This window comes from Pristis pectinata, chromosome 22, assembly GCF_009764475.1.
Source record: "Pristis pectinata isolate sPriPec2 chromosome 22, sPriPec2.1.pri, whole genome shotgun sequence".
Classification (NCBI taxonomy): domain Eukaryota; kingdom Metazoa; phylum Chordata; class Chondrichthyes; order Rhinopristiformes; family Pristidae; genus Pristis; species Pristis pectinata.
The window spans coordinates 15,504,788-15,524,313 of record NC_067426.1 but is presented as its reverse complement, the minus strand read 5'-3'; the positions used below and the strand labels follow the sequence as shown (position 1 = coordinate 15,524,313).

Genomic DNA, 19,526 nt, shown 5'->3' with positions numbered 1-19,526 from the left:
AGCTTTGAAATGTTAAACTTGAAAACTTTCCTGTTGAACCTATTTCAAGATTCTTAATTATTAATGCTTAATCTAAAGTAATTAGTGATGCTTGGCATTTTTTAATGTTTATTTTTGTCAGAGTTTATTAAGTGTAGTTTTCCATTTGGATTCTCTAACACATGTATTTGAGCTGCCCCAATCTGACCTTGCACTGTCTTGGACATCACATATGTTGTTAAAAGGAAGTGGTCCAGCTTTTGCTTGGGAAGACCAATGATTTGACAGCAAATCACACGTGAGAGTGTTTCCAAAGAGAATTATTTAACATTAACTAAAATACAGTAATTATAAAGTGTGAGTAATATTGGAGTATAGATTGGGCAGATGGTTGGCTGCTCTTACTCATAGTTCTGAATTACACTAAATCTTGTGAAACTGGAGCTAGCATTGTTCCACCCTTGGGCAACCTCTTCCCACTGTCTACATCTTTCAGGTTCTCTGTGGCATTTTTAGAATAATTTCATCTGTATCCTCACATGATTTACAACATTCCTGCTATTTGTTTGTTGTATATATTTTTAAAAAATGGGGACTATAGCCTTTCCTATACTTCAGCAATTGATCATGGCCAAGAAGGTATAATTAACACGGTACATCTTGAACAAATTAATCTTTTCTTTGTTTTATCTACAGACGTGTTTTAGCATGCTGTTAATTTTTCTTTTTAGCTCCTAATGTGAACCTGTCTGTGAGTCCTATTAATCTTAAACTTCTTTTGAGATGGCCTAGGCAATCTTTTGACATTTTGTCAGCATTTTTAATTTGGCAATATAACCCTTATTTGACTTTAATTTCCTCTCCCTACTTTCCCCTTAATTCTTTTCCATTTGCTTCCTTGTGAATGTTGTGTTATTGGTCCTTCCTTTACCACACATTTATAATTAATTTTTGGTAGGGAAATGAGCTAACAGTTGGTGGGTCTTTAATTTTGTGAACAGTATCTTCCCCAGGACTGTAGCTTATCTTGTGCATGCTCATGTGAGTTATTCAGTTTGCTCTTAGCAAGCATACTTGACCTATTTTGCTGGCGTGCAATTTTGGCACTTTTAAGTGTTAAGTTCATTTTCATTTTTTCCATCTGGATAATTGATTTATTACCAAGGCAATGCATTGTCATTGTAATCATATTTAGTCAAGTATTTCATTATTATACTGATTGTGCTACAGTTCAACAATTCAGAAAGATTTATACTTACACCATCCTTGTTGACCTGCATTGACTCTCAATTTCATTCTGATTTAAATTTAAAATTCCTATCCTGTGCAAAAAATTGCATCTAATCCTGCTACCTCATTATCCACCGACTGTCTCTACAGCATTTTTCATAGCCCACTACACATCTTTTTTCCTTGGCTCAGGTCCTGAAAACTTCTCCCTTCTTCCACCAATCATTATGGTCTTTTGTTGCACAACTTTGAAAGCGTGAGAATTTCTTCTGCCTTTGCACCTCCTTTAGGACCCTCTAAAAATCCACCTCTGACCAATTCTTGAGACCCAACATCTATTTTCTTTGGCTTTAACTTATTTCCCTAGCTTTACTCTAGTTTGGAGAATCTATATGAAAATTGGTCTATAAATATAAACTGTTAACTTAACTGGTGTGCAATGTAATATGAAGTACTTGTTTTTGAAGCAGTTGTTTGATCTCTTGCAGCAACTGCATGGAAACAACATGAATTTTACTGATGGTTATGAGCTGAAGGAGGATATTGGTGCAGGTTCATACTCTGTCTGCAAACGGTGTATTCACAAGACCACAAATATGGAGTATGCAGTCAAGGTAAGATTCGTTCTAAAAGAAGCTGCCAGTTTGTTCTTGCTATTAGTTTGCACTCTGAAGTGCTGTTCAGGTAAGTACACCCTTTGTTGTCCTACCCCATAACTACTTAAAATTTTGAATTAAAAGCATTTAAATATTAAAAAGAAATCTGTTTTTTATCTGGAGAAAACTGATAGAGAGGACAGGCAGATAGCCTGTTCTCTTTCTCTACAAATGCAGTTCTAATCCCCTTTGGTTTGCCATCTGCTTGGTATTAGAAATCATTTTTAGTCCCCAGGCCAAAATCAGAAACTTACACATGGCAAATTTCTTTTTTTTTATCAGTTACACATACACATCCATTGTGGCCAAAATCCACTTGACATAGTATGGCTTGGTAGCTCCAAGACTTGGATACTCTTGAGTGTATGTGGGAGTGCTACTAACATGAAACTACACTGTTTATCAGACTAGCATCTTGTTGAGCTTTCCTGCTGCTTTTTCAGTTAAGATCCACCTAATGTGTAGGTTGACATTAATTAAACAAGCAGCCAAAAGCAGTGTCTGAGAGCTTTTCAAGGTTGTCTGGGCCTAAATGGGTAAACTCCACTTCCTGGTAAGAAGCAGAGTCTTCTGATAGTGATAGCACAGTGCCCTAGTTAGTAGAGCTGCTGCTGCCTCACAGCATCGGTGAGCCAAGTCCATTCTTGACCTCGGGTACGCTTCTGTGTGGAGATCGCACATTTTCCCTCTGACCACATGGGTTTACTCCGGGTGCTCCTGTTTTCTCCCACATCGCAAAGGTATGTGGATTGGTAGTTTAATTGGCTGCTGTAAATTGCCCCTAGTTTGTAGGTGAATGGTAGAATTAGGGGAGAGTTGATGGGAATGTGAAGAGAATAGGTTGTTGGGAATAATTAGTAGGGGAGTGGGATTGCTCTGTGAGCCAGCAAAGAATCAATGGGCTGGATTGCCTCCTCCTATGTTATAAGGAAATATGAAAATATGGAAATTGGGCTAACAGGTAAATTAGCAGTTTTTTTTTATTAAGTTTTCAAATGCCTGGTTGAAATGACCAAGTTATGCACAGGGGTTACGTTCCACATTTCCATTGTGAGAAATGTCACCAGGGAATATCTGGTATAAATTTAAGGTATATTTTGTTTCCATGCAATCCTGTTGTAATACTTTACCCAACAAGCATTGCAGCACATCTTTTGTGTTCTGTGTTTTGAATTGTTCCAAAAATATGTTTTTCAGAATCAGGTTTATTATCTCTGATATATGATGTGAAATTTGTTGTTTTGCGGCAGCAGTACAGTGCAAAGTCATAAAAACCCATAAATTACAAAAGTAAATAGTGCAAAAAAAAATGGAATAATGAGGTAGTGTCAATGGGTTCATGGATCATTCAGAAATCTGATAGCAGAGGGGCAGAAGCTGTTCCTGAACCATTGAGTTTGGGTCTTCAGTCTCCTGTACCTCCTCCCTGATGGGAGTAATATGAAGAGGGCATGTCCTGTATGGTGAGGGTCCTTAATTATGGGTGCTACCTTCTTGAGGCACCGCCTCTTGAAGATGTGCTCGATGATGGAGAGGGTTGTGTCCGTGATTGAGCCATCTGACTCTATAACCCTCTACAGCCTCTTGCGATCCTGTGCAGTGGAGGCTCCATACCAGGTTGTGATGCAACCAGTCAGAATGCTCTCCGCTGTACATCTATAGCAATTTGGAAACTCCTAATGAAGCAGAGTCACTGGCATGCTGCCTTCATGATTGCATCAATGTGTTGGGCCCAAGGATAGATCCTCTGAGATGTTGATGCCCAGGAATTTGAAGCTACTTGCCCTTTCCACTGCTGACCCCTCAATGAGGACTGGTGTATGTTCTCCCGACTTCCCCTTCCTGAAGTCCACAGTCAGTTGCTTGGTCTTGCTGATGTTGAGTGTGAGGTTGTTGTTGCGACACCACCCAAATAGCCAATCTATCTCATTCCTGTAAGCCCCCTTATTGTGATCTGAGATTCTGCCAATGGTGTCATCGGTGAATTTATAGATATATTTGAGCTGTGCTTAGCCACACGGTCATGAGCGTGGAGATAGGCTGGAAAACACAACTGCACAGTTCCATGGACAGATAAATGTAACCAGTGTTCACTAACAATGACGTGACTTTACTATTACAATGAAGCTTAATTTAATTGTCTCCACACTTTATCCCTTCAAGATGATTTTCCTGTGGCCTGCTTTAGTTTGACTGTTTATCTTGTAATGGTAATTAAAATGTTTGTTTGTGTTCTTTTCAGATTGTTGATAAGAGCAAGAGAGACCCCTCAGAGGAAGTTGAAATTCTACTGCGGTATGGACAGCACCCAAATATCATTACACTGAAAGATGTGAGTGTCAAGGTGCACTGTGAGGCTGGGTCTGAGGCATTAACAGCAGGAACAAAAGAGCCAACAAATGCATAAGTTATAAACTATGTAAATACTGAAATTGTCAATTTCTACATGTATTCATGAAATTTCACTAAACATCTGCAATTGTGTTAGTGCAACAAATTTGATTTTAATCATAAATGAGAGGAAACATGGATACCTTTACATAATGAAGAACTGAACTATCAAGGTGACACACAGTTCAATACAGTTAAAATTAAAAAGTCAACTAGTGTAGTAAATGAATCCCTGGACTGGGAAAGAGAAGAAAATACATTATAGAGTCAATCCAGCAACTCTTGAGAACACAAAGGAAGTCGACATGTTTGCATCAAGGTAATGCTGGCATACAACTAGGCACAAGTTCCTGGTCTTCTATTTCATCCTTTGGTTTCATTTTAATCCATTCTTGCAGTGTGCCTATTGCTGGTAAGGGCAACTTTTTTTTTGACGATCTCAAGTTTCTTAGGTTGTTTGAATGACTTACAATCAACCTTGTAAAGAGTCAACTATCAACGACTGGACTTATAAATAAACCAGATGAGGCAAGGTTGTCAGGTTATTTCTGCTAAAAAGATATTTATAAAACATTTTTTAAGCAATCTGACATCTTCATAGTTACCTTAACTGAAACCAGCCTTTGATTTACAATTTTTCACAAATGTCTAGGTGGCATTTTAACTTGCATTTATTGCAATATTAGTTTAGTCCTTTTGATTGCTAGTCACTAGTATGTCCATTGCAAATGTTTCTCAATCAAAAACCAGTTTGGATTGATTGCTATTTTAAGGTCAAAACTTCAAGCTAAAGATCTTAATACAAATAAATAATTTGGTGTAATAAGTAAAGTGTTTAGAGATCAAGTTTCACAAAAGTGATTTGCCAAATAGTTTTATTAGTGCTGAAAAACTGTTTTCCTAAGGTCTAAATGAGATCTCAAAATCCTTCATTACTTTATGCTCTGATTACAGACAAATGAATCTACCTGCACCCATCTTCCAAAACCAGGAACTATTTTCCAGCCTTAAGCAATAAATTTAGCTATTGCCACTGCATCAGTTGCCTGGGGCATACAGGAGTATCCAATTATAAATATGACATTGATCTAGTTCTAGCCTATTTCTTTGGCAAAGAATGATGTGACTATAAAAGAGAGAAAACAATCAAATTAGAACCGGTAACTAAAGAGTTAAATGGAACCAAGTTAAAGGGCATCAGCAGTAATGGGCTTCTCTGACCAGTCTTTTGTGTTGTCCTGGTGATGCTTGTTTAGGTCTACAATGACAATAAGTACATCTACCTCGTGACAGAGTTGATGAGAGGAGGCGAACTGCTGGATAAAATAATGCAGGAGAAGGGCTTCTCTGAGCGGGAGGCAAGTGCTCTTCTCCACACAATCACCAAAACAGTGGAATACCTGCATTCTCAGGGGGTAAGTGATTATTGTCCCCAGTTACATATTGCAGCACATGTTATTTTTTTTAAATGCCGGTCATTCCCTATTCAAATTTGCTTTTTTATGACTCTTCATTCCTGGTATTTGGATATCGCTGGCAAAACCAGCATTTATTGTCCATTCCTAATTGTCCTTGAACTTGGTTGCCATTTCAGAGGACAATGGATGTCAACACATTGCTGGAGATGCACATAGACCAGACTGAATAAGGATGGTGAATTCCCTTGCCTAAAGAATGTCACTGACCAGTGAGGTTTTTCTTAATGATGCAGTTATGTAGTTGGTACTGGAAAACTCTGATAATCTGCTGTCGATGATTTGGAAATCCCGATGCTTCAGCATCTGGCTCATTAGTTGATGCTTACAGCGCTCCCCTTCTGCTTGCTGGGGCACCAGTTCCTGTGTTCCTTTTAAACTTAGTAGGTTCACTGCAATGTTACTGCATAATACCTTTTATTTTTAAAGAGAGTGAATTTAAAGTATGTTGGAAACATAGAAAACCTGCAGCACAATTCAGGCCCTTTGGCCCACAAAGCTGTGCCAAACATGTCCCTACCTTAGAAATTACTAGGCTTTACCCATAGCCCTCTATTTTTCTCAGCTCCATGTACCTATCTAAAAGTCTCTTAAAAGACCCTATCGTATCTTAAAAGACCACCACCGTTGCCGGTAGCCCATTCCACGCACTCACCACTCTCTGAGTAAAAAAAACTTACCCCTGACATCTCCTCTATACCTACTCCCCAGCACCGTAAACCTGTGTCCTCTTGTGGCAACCATTTCAGCCCTGAGGAAAAGCCTCTGACTATATAACCCGATCAATGCCTCTCATCATCTTGTATACCTCTATCAGGTCCCCCCTCATCCTCCGTCGCTCCAAGGAGAAAAGGCCGGGTTCCCTCAACCTGCTTTCATAAGGCATGCTCCACATTCCAGGCAGCATCCTTGTAAATCTCCTCTGCACCACAGAACCATAGAAAACTACAGCACAGAAAACAGGCCATTCGGCCCTTCTAGTCTGTGCCGAAACATTATTCTGCTAGTCCCATTTAGCTCACCCCATCCCATACCCCTCCAGACCCCTCTCGTCCATGTATCTATCCAATTCACTCTTAAAAGTTAAGAGCGAGCCTGCATTTACCACATCAGATGGCAGCCCATTCCACACTCCCACCACTCTTTGAGTGAAGAAGTTTCCCCCTAAACCTTTCCCCTTTCACCCTAAAGCCATGTCCTCTCGTACTTATCTCTCTTATTCTAGGTGGAAAGAGCCTACTTGCATTAACTCTGTCTATGCCCCTCATCATTTTATAAATCTCTATCATATCTCCCCTCATTCTTCTCCGCTCCAAGGAATAAAGTCCTAACACGCTCAACCTTTCCCTGTAACTCAACTCCTGAAGACCCGGCAACATTCTAGTAAATCTCCTCTGCACTCTTTCAATCTTACTGACATCCTTCCTATAGTTAGGTGACCAGAACTGCACACAATATTCTAAATTTGGTCTCACCAATGACTTATACAACCTCACCAAAACGTTCCAACTCCTATACTCAGTACTTTGATTTATAAATGCCAGGATGCCAAAAGCCTTTTTTACAACCCTGTCTACCTGTGACTCTTCTTTCAGGGAATTGTTTATCTGAACTCCCAGATCCCTTTGTTCCTCCGCACTCCTCAGTGCCCTACCATTTACTGTGTATGTCCTACCTTGATTTGTCCTTCCAAAATGCAACACCTCACACTTGTCTGCATTAAATTATATCTGCTGTTTTCTGGACCATCTTTCCATTTGTCCAGATCCCTCTGCAAGCTTTGAAAGCCTTCCTCGCTGTCCACTACACCTCCAATCTTAGTGTCATCTGCAAACTTATTAATCCAATTTACCACATTATCTTCTAGATCATTGATATATACAACAAACAACAATGGCCCCAACACAGATCCCTGAGGCACACCACTAGTCACAGGCCTCCAATCTGAGAAACAACCATCCATAACCACTCTCTGTCTTCTCCCACTCAGCCAATTTCGAATCCAGTTTACAACCTTTCCATGGATACCCATTGACTGAACCTTCTGAACTAATCTCCCATGTGGGACCTTGTCAGAGGCCTTACTAAAGTCCATGTAGACAACATCCACAGCCTTACCTTCATCTACTTTCTTAGTGACCTCCTCAAAAAAACTCCACAAGATTCGTTAAACACGATCTACCGCGGACAAAGCCATGCTGACTATCCTTAATCAACCCTTGGCTGTCCAAATACTTGTATGTCCTATCTCTCAGATGTCAGGCTCACTGGCCTGTAATTACCTGGTTTACTCTTCGAGCCTTTCTTAAACAATGGAACAACATGAGCTATCCTCCAGTCCTTTGGCACTGCACCTGTGGCTAAGGACATTTTAAATATATCTGCCAGGGCCCCTGCAATTTCTACACTAGTCTCTCTCAAGGTCTGAGGAAATATCTTGTCAGGCCCTGGAGATTTATCTACCTTTATTTGCTGTAAAGCATCAAGTACCTCCTTTTTAATCTCTATATGTTCCATGACACTACTTGTTTTTCTTCCTTCCATATCCACGATGCCAGTTTCCTGAGTAAATACTGATGCAAAAAAAACTGTTTAAGACCTCCCCCATCTCCTGAGGCTCCACACATATACAACCACTCTGATCTTCTAGGGGACCAATTCTGTCTCTTACTATCCTTTTGCTCTTAATATACCTGTAGAAACCCTTTGGGTTTACCTTCACATTATCTGCCAAAGTAGCTCCATGTCTTCTTTTTGCCTTCCTGATTTCCTTTTTTAGTATTTTCTTACATTTCCTATACTCTTCAAGTACCTCATCTGTTCCTAGTTGCCTATAACTGCTATACACCTCTCTCTTTTTCTTAACCAGCTCGCCAATATCCCTTGAAAACCAAGGTTCCCTATGCTTGTTACCTTTGCCTTTAATCCTGACAGGAACATACAAACTCTGCACTCTCAAAATTTCGTCTTTGAAGGCTTTCCATTTACTGAGCACATCCTTGCCAGAAAATAACTTATCCCAATCCACCCTACCTAGATCTTTTCTCATTTCCACAAAATTGGCCTTTCTCCAATTTAGAACCTCTACTCGAGGACCAGACCTATCCTTATCCATAATTATCTTGAAACTAATTGCATTATGGTCACTGGACCCAAAATGCTCAGCTACACATACTTCTGTCACCTGACCTGTCTGGTTCCCTAATAAGAGATCAAGTATTGCATTCTCTCTCGTTGGTACCTCTATATATTGATTTAGAAAACTTTCCTGAACACATTTGACAAATTCCAAGCCATCCAGCCCTTTCACAGTGTGGGAGTCCCAGTCAATATGTGGAAAGTTAAAATCCCCTACTATTACAACTTTCTGTTTCTTACATCGGTCTGTTATCTCCCTACAGATTTGTTCCTCCAACTCTCTCTGACTATTGGGCGGTCTATAATACAACCCTATTAGTGTGGCCACACCTTTCCTGTTCCTCAGCTCCACCCATATGGCCTCTGTAGATGAGCCCTCCGGGCTGTCCTGTCTACGCACAGCTGTGATCTGTTCCCTGACCAGTAATGCCACTCATCCCCCTTTCATCCCTCCCCCTCTATCACGTCTGAAACGTCTGGAAGCCCTTTCTATGGCTTCCACATCCTTCCTGTAGTGAGGCGACCAGAACTGAGCACAGTACCCCAAGTGGGGTCTGACCAGGGTCCTATATAGCTGCAACAGTACCTGTCGTCTCCTAAATTCAATTCCACAATTGATGAAGGACAATACACCATATGCCGCCTTAACCACAGTCAACCTGTGCAGCTGCTATGTGCGTCCTATGGACTTGGACCCCAAGATCCCTCTGATCCTCCACACTGCCAAGAGTCCTACCATTAATACTATACTCTGCCATCATATTTCACCTACCAAAATGAACCACTTCACACTTATCTGGGTTGAACTGCATCTGCCACTTCCCAGCCCAACTTTGCATCCTATCTATGTCCCACTGTAACCTCTGACAGCCCTCTATACTATCCACAACACATCCAACCTTTGTCATCTGCAAAATAACTAACCCATCCCTCCACCTCCTCATCCAGGTCGTTTATAAAAATCACAGAGTAAGGGTCCCAGAACAGATCCCTGAGGTACACCACTGGTCACCGACCTCCATGCAGAATACGACCCTTCAACAACCACTCTGCCTTCTGTGGGCCAGCCAGTTCTGGATCCACATTGCGATGTCCCCTTGGATCCCATGCCTCCTTACTTTCTCAATAAGCTTTGCATGGGGTACCTTATCAAATGCCTTGCTGAAATCCATATACACTACATCTACTGCTCTCCCTTCATCAATATGTTTAGTCACATCCTCAAAAAAAATTCAATCAGGCTTGTAAGGCAGGACCTACCCTTGACAAAGCCATGCTGACTGTTCCTAATCATATTATATCTCTCCAAATGTTCATAAATCCTGCCTCTCGGGGTCTTCTCCGTCAGCTTACCAACCACTGAGGTAAGACTCACTGGTCTATAATTTCCTGGGCTATCTCTACTCCCTTTCTTGAATAAGGGAACAACATCCGCAACCCTCCAATCTTCTGGAACCTCTCCCGTCTCCATCGATGATGCAAAGATCATCGTCAGAGGCTCCGCAATCTCCTCCCAGCAGCCTGGGGTACATCTCATCCAGTCCCGGCGACTTATCCAACTTGATGCTTTCCAAACGTTTCAGCACCACCTCTTTTCAAACATGCTCAAGCTTTTCAGCCTGCTGCAAGTCCTCACCACAATCACCCAGATCTTTTTCTGTAGTGAATACTGATGTAAAGTATTCATTAAGTACCTCCATTATTTCTTCTGGATCCATACACACTTTCCTACTGCTGCACTTGATAGGCCCTATTCTTTCGCATCTTAGCCTCTTGCTCTTCACATACTTGTAGAATACCTTGGGGTTTTCCTTAATCCTGCCCGCCAAGGCCTTCTCATGTCCCCTTCTGGCTCTCCTAATTTCCTCCTTAAGCTCCTTCCTGTTAGCCTTATACTCTTCCAGATCTCTAACATTACCTAGCTCTCTGTACCTTTTGTAAACTTTTCTTTTCCTTTTGACTAGATTTATTATAGCCTTCGTACACCACTGTTCCTGTATCCTCTCGTGACTCCCCTGTCTCATTGGAACATACCTATGCAGAACTCCACACAAATATCCCCTGAATATTTGCCACATTTCTTCCGTACTTTTTCCTGAGAACATCTGTTCTCAATTTAAGCTTCCAATTTCCTGCCTGAGAGCCTCATAATTCCCTTTACTCCAAGTAAACACCTTTCTAGTCTGTCAGTTCCTATCTCTCTCCAATGCTATTGTAAAGGAGATAGAATTATGATCACCAAAATGCTCTTCTACTGAGAGATCTGACACCTGACCAGGTTCATTTCCCAATACCAAATCGAGCACAGCCTCTCCTCTTGTAGGCTTATTTACGTATTGTGTCAAGAATCCTTCCTGAACATACTTAACAAACTCCACCCCATCTAAACCCCTCACTGTATGGAAATGCCAATCGATGTTTGGGAAATGAAAATCTCCCATCACAATAACTCTGTTATTATAACACCTTTCTAGGATCTGCTTCCCTACCTGCTCCTCGATATCCCTGTTACTATTGGGCGGCCTATAAAAAAAACCCAGTAAAGCTATTGACCCCTTCCTGTTCCTAACCTCCACCCACAGAGACTCCGTAGACAGTCCCTCCATGACGTCCAGCTTTTCTGCAGCTGTGACAATATCTCTGATCAACAGTGCCACTCCCCCACCTCTTTTGCCTCCCTCCCTGTCCTTTCTGAAACATCTAAAACCTGGCAATTGAAGCAACCATTCCAGTCCCTGAGCCATCCAAGTCTCTGTAATGGCCACCACATCATATCTCCAAATATTTATCCAAGCTCTAAGCTCATCCGCCTTGTTCACAATACTCCTTGCATTAAAATAGACACATCTCAAACTGGTCTGAGCACGTCCCTTCTCTATCACCTGCCTATCCTCCCTCTCGTACCTACTACTAGCTTTCTCTATTTGAGAGCCAAACACCTCTTCCCCAGTCTCTCCAGTTCGGATCCCACCCCCCAACAATTCTAGTGTAAACTCCCCCCAGTAGCCTTAGCAAACCTCCTTACCAGGATATTGGTCCCCCTGGGATTCAAGTGCAACCCGTTCTCTCTGTACAGGTCATACCTGCCCCAAAAGAGGCCCCAGTGATCGGGAAATCTGAATCCCTGCCCCTTACTCCAATCCCTCAGCCATGCATTTAACCTCCACCTCATTCTATTCCTATGCTCACTGTCACGTGGCACAGGCAGTAATCCTGAAATTACTACCTTTGAGGTCTTGCTTCTCAACTTCCTTCCTAACTCCCTATAGTCTTTTTTCAGGACCTCATTCCTTTCCCTACCTATGTCGTTGGTGCCAATATCTACCACGACCTCTGGCTGTTCTCCCTCCCTCTGCAGGATATCTTGGACACGATCTGAAACATCCTGGCACCTGGGAGGCAAACTACCTTCCGAGTTTCTTTCCTGCGTCCATAGAATCACCTGTCTGCCCACCTAACTATAGAGTGCCCTATCACTAATGCCCTCCTATCTTCCCTGCCCTTCTGAGCCACAGGGCCGGACTCTGTGCCAGAGACACTGCCACTGTTGCTTCCCCCAGGTAGACGTCTCCCCCAACAGTACTCAAACAGGAGTACTTATTGTCAAGGGGTACAGCCACAGGGGTACTCTCTAGTACCTGACTATTCCCCTTCCCCCTCCTGACTGTGACCCACTTGCCTGACTTCCGTCAACCCGGTGTAACTACCTGCCTATAACTCCTTTCTATCACCTCCTTATTCTCCCTGACCATACAAAGGTCATCGAGCTGCATCTCCAGTTCCCTAACGCGGTCCCTGAGGAGCTGCAGCTCGACACACCGGGTGCAGATGTGGTCGTCCCGGAGGCTGGGAGACTCCAAGACCTCCCACATCTGATACTGAGCACAGAAAACCGCACTCATACTACTTCCTTTCCTCAAATCACCTACCTCTCCTCACCCCTTTACGTCTAAGCCCCTTGAGCCAAAGCCCAATCATTCTGCTCCCTCTCACACCGCTGCCTGCTCCAAAAGCTGCCCGCTGGATATGGCAGTCCACTTTTTAAACTGCCCGTGCGCTACCCGCTGACGTCATGCGCCTGCACAGTCCTGCCCCACTATTCCTGAAGAGAATTTAAAAAAAACTTAGCTGTTGCGAAGTCCTGAAGCCTGCCGAAACGAAACCTCCAAAGTTCTTTTTTACTCGCTTTTTAAACTATTAATAAAAATAATATCCAATAGTTTGGAAAATCTACTCTTCCCGCACCACCAAAGTCCCAAGTATGCCAGAATAACGGAGTTTTACTGTATTACCAATACAAATTTAAATAACATCTGGATTTTTTTAGAAATTTACTTAAATTTTTCTTGAATGGCCCTTCGAGTTTCTGTACCATGACTATGCTGCAACATTTTATATTTTGTGATTTTTTTTTCAAGAAATTTATTGAGAGTTGATAAAATATTATTTTAACTGGATAGCATTGGAGTTTATATTTCTTAATATGAATGTTGCAAATTGGATAGAAGGTGAAAACTTGTAATTTTAAAGCAAAAGTCTCCTTATCTGAGCTGTCCAGAATTCATGTTTTAATACTGTGACCTTGGTGCCAAAATTTCTTGCCTCTTTTTTTTACTATGCATTTGTCCAGTTCTTTAATCCCTCCTGTGTGGCATTCTTTCCATCTATGCTGCCTCTAATATGTTCAATAATTCTTCCAGGAAAAAAAATGGCTTGCATTACCGATTTTCTTTTGAGGCTCTTAAGCAGTGGCCTGGTTTGAAATCCTCCATAACTGTGAAAATCTTACAAAATTTTTTCAAGTTCTATCTCCTTGGCCTCTTCTCCAGTGAGAAAAATTTCTAGGTAAATCTGTTCTCCTCATGCAGAGCAAAGGGTAAAATTACTTGTGACTCTCCAGTGCAGTTGGAATAGGTCTGAGAATGGAGCCCTCCCCAATTTGCAGGCAGTGGTGGTTCAGAAGTGAGAGCAACAATAAGCAGTTTCAGTGAGACAAGGTTTTATTTATGCTTTTGTTTTAAATAATTGCTGAGGGCTAACTTGTCAGTGTTGCTTACAACATTGTGCTTGTAAGTCTGCAATCACTCTCTCACCATAACAGTCTCTTACCTTGTTTTGGATCCAGCTCAGATGAATGTAAATCAGATAAGTTTGGGTAATTTAAATAAATTTGATAATATAAGTAAGTTTGCATCCTGAATCCTACAACACAGAATGCTAGCAGCATGCTGGGATCACAGTGCTAATAATCTAGAGGCCAGGACTAATGATCCAGAGGCATGCGATCAGAATCCAATAACACAGCTGAAAAATTTATATTCAGCTAATTTAAAATAAATCCAGAATTTAAAAAAAATAATGCTTTTATCAGTAGAGGTTATGTAAAAATAAAACCCGATGGGTTTACACTAGGGAAGAAACACTGTCTTTAACCAGTCTGGCCTATAGGTGACTTCACATCCATAGGCTGCCATTGACTCTTCACTGCTCTCTTGATGCAGTAGGCCACACAGTTGTATAAAAACAGATGCAAAAGAAAACACTAAGAGTTTTTTCTTTTGCATCTGTTTTTATACAACTGGAGAAATTAATAACAGTGAAAGGTGATTATTCATCAGGACATGACAACCTGCGTCCTATGATTTTGAAGGAGGTGGCTAAGGAGATGAAAATCAAAAAAAGGCGGGAGATGCTGGAAATCTGGGGGGGGGGGGGGAAACAAAATGCTGAAAAAACTCTGATCAGGCAGCATCTGTGGAAAGAGAAACAATCAATGGTTTGGGTGGGACTCGTCACCAGAAATGGGAAAAAGATGTAAATTAGTTTACAGTAGGAGAGAAGGTCAGGGATAGATATGTAGAATAAAGGAAATATCTGTGATTCGATGAGCTGAGATGGCTTGATGGTGGCAGTCACCAGCACATTAAACTCCTTGGTCTGTGTAATGGTAAGATGCTGGGATGGGAGGTAGAGTCAGAAAAAATGTGCCAATGTGTAATAAGAACTGAAAATGGATATTGCTGGAAAAACTGTGCAGGTCATCTGTGGAACGATGAACAGTTAAGTTTCAGATGAGGGATTCTTCACCAGATCTGAGAGAGAGAGAAATAAATTAGTCAGGGTAGCGTTAAAATATGGTTGAAATCAAATGTGACCGAAGACAAGTGGCAACATCTGTGCTCACTCCACAAGAATGACCCTGAGCTGGTGGGATAAGGTTGAGCTGGTGGGATAAGGTTAAGCTGCTGTGGCTAATGTGATTCTGGTATACTTAGACATGTTCAGCAGGCCAAACGATACGCAGGAAAAGTAAAAGGGATGGCAGGCAGAAATTGTTCTTGTGTAAACAGAAAGAAAGCATGTTATCTAAAGTTAGAGAATTTGATATCAATCCAGAAGGCTACAGTGTGTCCAGATGGAAGGTTGGGTGTTGTTCCTTGAACTTATGTTGCAGGAGGCCACACACACACACAGATCGGAGTGGGATGGTGAACTAAAATGGTAGGCAACTGGAAGTTCAGGGTCATTACTGTGGACTGAGTTCAGGTGTTCTATAAAGCGATCACCCAGTCTGTGTTTGGCTTCTCCAATGTAGAGGAGGCTACATCATGAACAGCAAATGCAGTACGCTAGATTGGAAGAAGTGCAAGTGAATCACTGCTTCACCTGCATAGAATGGTTGGGTCCCTGGTTGGTGGGAGGGAAAGAGGTAAAAGGACGAGTGTTGCATCACCGATGGTTTCAGGGGATAGTGCTGAAAGATGGGGAGTGGTAGGCTTGGATGGAAGAGCAGACAAGGGAGTTGTGAAGGGAGAGATCCTTATGAAATGCTGGGAGGGGAGGGAAATAGGTATCTAGTGGTGGAATCTTGTTGGAGTTGGCGAAAATTATAATATGTTGGATGTGGATGCTACTGGGGTGGAAGATAAGGACCAGGGGAACTGTGTTCTTGTGGCCAAGGAGATATTGGATGCATTGACTAGAATTTTAGAAGATGACATGGATACTAGAAAGTTTTCATAGACTGGAAAATATCAAATGTAATCCCACTATTTAAAAAGGGTGGGGGGGGGGGAAGAAAAGGAACTGTGGACCAGTTAGCCTGACATCATTAGTAGGATTCCATTTTGAAGGAGTGGTGACAGGATACTAGGATTGGCAAAGTCAACCTGGATTTATGCAAGGGAAATCATACTTGCCTAATCCATTAGAGTTTTATGAGGCTGTAATTAGAAGAATAAGAGTGGATGTGGTATATTTGGACTTGTAAAAAAATCTTTGATAGATGGCACACGAGTGATTATTAAACAAAATTAAAGTGCACAATATTGGAAGGTTACTATATTGACATGGATTGAGACTGGTTAATGGGCAGAAAACAGCACAAGAATAAAACAAGTTCATTTATGGGTTAAGATGCTGGGTGCCACAGGGATCCTTGTTGGGGCCTCAGGAGTTCAATTTTTATCAATGATTTGGAAGACCGCAGGCTTGAGAGGTGCTGTTAGAATAGCCGACGAGAGTAATTGCAGTGCGCTTTGAAGATTGTACATACTGCAAATGAGTGCTGGTAGAGGAGGAAGTGAATGTTTAGGCTGGTGGAAGGGATGCCCGTCATCAAGCTGCTTTCTCCTCAGTGTTGAGCTCTTTAAATGTGGTTGAAGCTGCACTTGTCCTGACAAGTGGAGAGTATTGCATCACAATCCAGACTTGTGCCTCATAGATGGTTTAATAACTTTCTGGAGAGTCAGGAGTTGAAGCCATAGTATTTGTGCTGGTCCAGATAAGATTCTGCCATTAATGACCCTGTGCCAGATGGCAGTGGTAATAGCAAGGGTAGGTGGTTAGACTCTTGTTGGCAATCATCATTGACCGATAACTTTGTGACATGAATATCATGTCGTATATTAGCCTGTGCCTGGGGTTTGCTGCCTTTAGGCAGGAACCTCTTCATTCACTCAAGAGTTGTAAACGTTGTATATTCATCAGATAATATTTCCACTTCTGATCTTGTGATAGAAGGAAAGTAATTGATGAAGCTGCCGAAGATGGTTAAATTCAGGTCTTGACCTGAGGAACTCTTGCAATGATGTTTTGGGCTGTGATGACTGACCTCCAGCAATTACAACCAAATTCCTTTGTGCAAGCCATGGGAATGTTTCCTCATGATGCCCATTGATGTCAGGTTTGCCAGGCCTCTTTGATGCCACACTCAGTTAAATGCTGTCTTGTTGTTAAGGACGGTCACTCTCACCTCATCTTCTGGAATTTAGCTTTCTAGTCCATCATTGGACCAAAGCTGTGATGAAGTAAAGAGTGATGAATAGGTTATAAGTGCCACTTGATATCACTGCTGAAATCATCCTTGATGATTGAGAGTAGACTGTGTGGTAACTAGCCAGATGGGATTTGTCCTGCTTTTTGTGAAAAGGACATCAGTGCAACTTTCCACAGTGCCAGGTAAATATCAGTACTCAAACAAGTTGCTTGGAGGCATGGCTAGTTATGAAGCCCAGATCTTTAACACTAGAGCTGGGATGTTGGGATTGCTCTTCAATATGGCAGGCAAAGAAGGGATTTTAAACAGCATTTAAATCAGACTGAATTCATAAGTCAGATCTTGGATGACTGAAGTGAAATTTGTTCCAAATCTAAATATTTCCACCCTTTTATTTTTCCCACATGAGAAGAGTATTTAATAAGACAATTAAAATCTGATTTGATCTACTGGTGAGATCTTCATTTTTTTATTGGTGACTCATGCTCTCTTCCAGGTGGTTCACAGAGACCTGAAGCCAAGTAATATCCTGTATGTAGATGAATCAAGTAATCCGGAATCTATCCGAATTTGTGATTTTGGTTTTGCTAAGCAGCTGAGGGCTGACAATGGGCTCCTCATGACTCCGTGCTATACGGCCAACTTTGTTGCCCCAGAGGTGAGCACTACTTATAGCATTTTAATGATTATACAGGAAATACTGATCATTTTCCTTTGTATTTGTATTTCACAACTTTTACATTCTTTTGTTTCACTTCTTTGTCTAACTACCCTCATTAACCAGACAACTTCATCATTAGCAGCCCTGGCCTCATCTTATCAGAGAGAGCCTCTGTCCTGTCCATGCTTGCCTCAACTTCTTTCAGTGACCAACCCCAGCTGATTGGCCTTCGTGTTTCAGTCTAAACATGGAATCTTGAAGGGCTAATGACTGTCGGGAATGATCCATCTGAGGCCAGATTTTGTTGTCATTAAATATGTGCATGTGGCCATCCATGTGTGAATGGGCATGAATGTATGAACATGTTGTCCTGGAGCCATACATATTGCGGGGCATATACATTCATACACTTGCATAGACATAGGACACTGATGGTCAGGAGCAGACTTTTGCACTGGTTTCCGCATGCACCACCAATGCATTCTGGCTGTGACTAGTTTAATCATCTAGCTAAAGGTAATTAGACTATTTAATTGTATTACTTTACTGAACTGACTGATCTATTTACCCACTCTTCCATGAGGGATGGGAATGAAAATAGTTTCAGTAAGCATATCTTAGCTTTTTGTCTTCATTGACAGTTTTGTGCATGAAATCCAGTCTTTGGACTTTTAAATGACAACTATCCAAGTTGCTGAGGTCTTGGTGATCTGATTTAGGCCTTAGTCATTAATAAGACAGCAACATATGGAATTAAAGCAGTAGAAAAAGAAACAGATTTGTATTTATATTGTTGCTTTCATAACAAAAGGAGATCCAAAAGCAGTTTAAAGCCAATGTACTTTTTCAGTAACTTGTATTGTAAAATCAACTGTAATCAAATTACTCACACCAAGCACCCCAAATAGCATTTTGATACTGAACAGATAATCTAACATTGTTGTATTTTGAGAGAGCAATATTGACCGTGATGCCTGGGATAACTCTGCCACTTGTTCTTCAAATTCATGCAATGGGAATCAAAGATAGCTTCCTGGTTTAAAATCTCATTAAAACGTAGAACCCCTTTTGGTGCTGCTCTGAATGTTGACATTAGCTTTTTATTTTTGAAACTTCTGGATTGGGACGACATTCTTCTGACAGATGCTAACAACTGATCCTCAACTGTAAGTAAGAATAAAGTAATCAAAATAGAAATAGAACAGCATATATTTGGGACCAGAGGACTGGGATGGAAAGATCTGGCCTCCTAACTAGTTAGTTTGGAATTGCTGAACCAAGCTGGTACAGAGGAAACGCATATTTTTGAGGTGTGTTAAATTAGTTCTGTAATGTGAGATGTGTTTTAAAATGTAGCTGACAGAATTCCTGTGATATTTGTAAGTGGTACATAGGAATTGAATCTGTAATGCATCATAATTTTACTGCCTTGTTACTCCTTGTTAGTTGACTATTTGAATGGCTTTATTTGGAGATGGTATCTGCCATCACATAATGAATGAAAATTTGAATAGAAGTGTGTCTGTGTCCAGGTTCTCAAACGGCAAGGATACGATGAAGGTTGTGATATTTGGAGTCTGGGCATTTTGCTGTATACCATGTTGGCCGGGTGAGTGACCATTTTCCATTGTTTGTGGTCAGTGTTATAACAAGGATCTATATAATCCAACTGTGCATACATCCTGTGAAAATATACTTTCAATTGCAAGCAGTAGCAA

General features: G+C 41.3%; 1 protein-coding gene across 1 annotated transcript in view; it reads left to right on the top strand.

Moving 5' to 3' along the window:
* LOC127581632 (ribosomal protein S6 kinase 2 alpha-like) overlaps positions 1–19,526 on the top strand; it is a 144,430-nt gene that overhangs the window by 113,872 nt on the left and 11,032 nt on the right. The window contains 5 exon segments of the mRNA XM_052036171.1: positions 1,698–1,823; positions 4,108–4,197; positions 5,513–5,671; positions 17,644–17,805; positions 19,341–19,417. Of these exon segments, the coding sequence (XP_051892131.1) occupies positions 1,698–1,823; positions 4,108–4,197; positions 5,513–5,671; positions 17,644–17,805; positions 19,341–19,417 (614 nt within the window).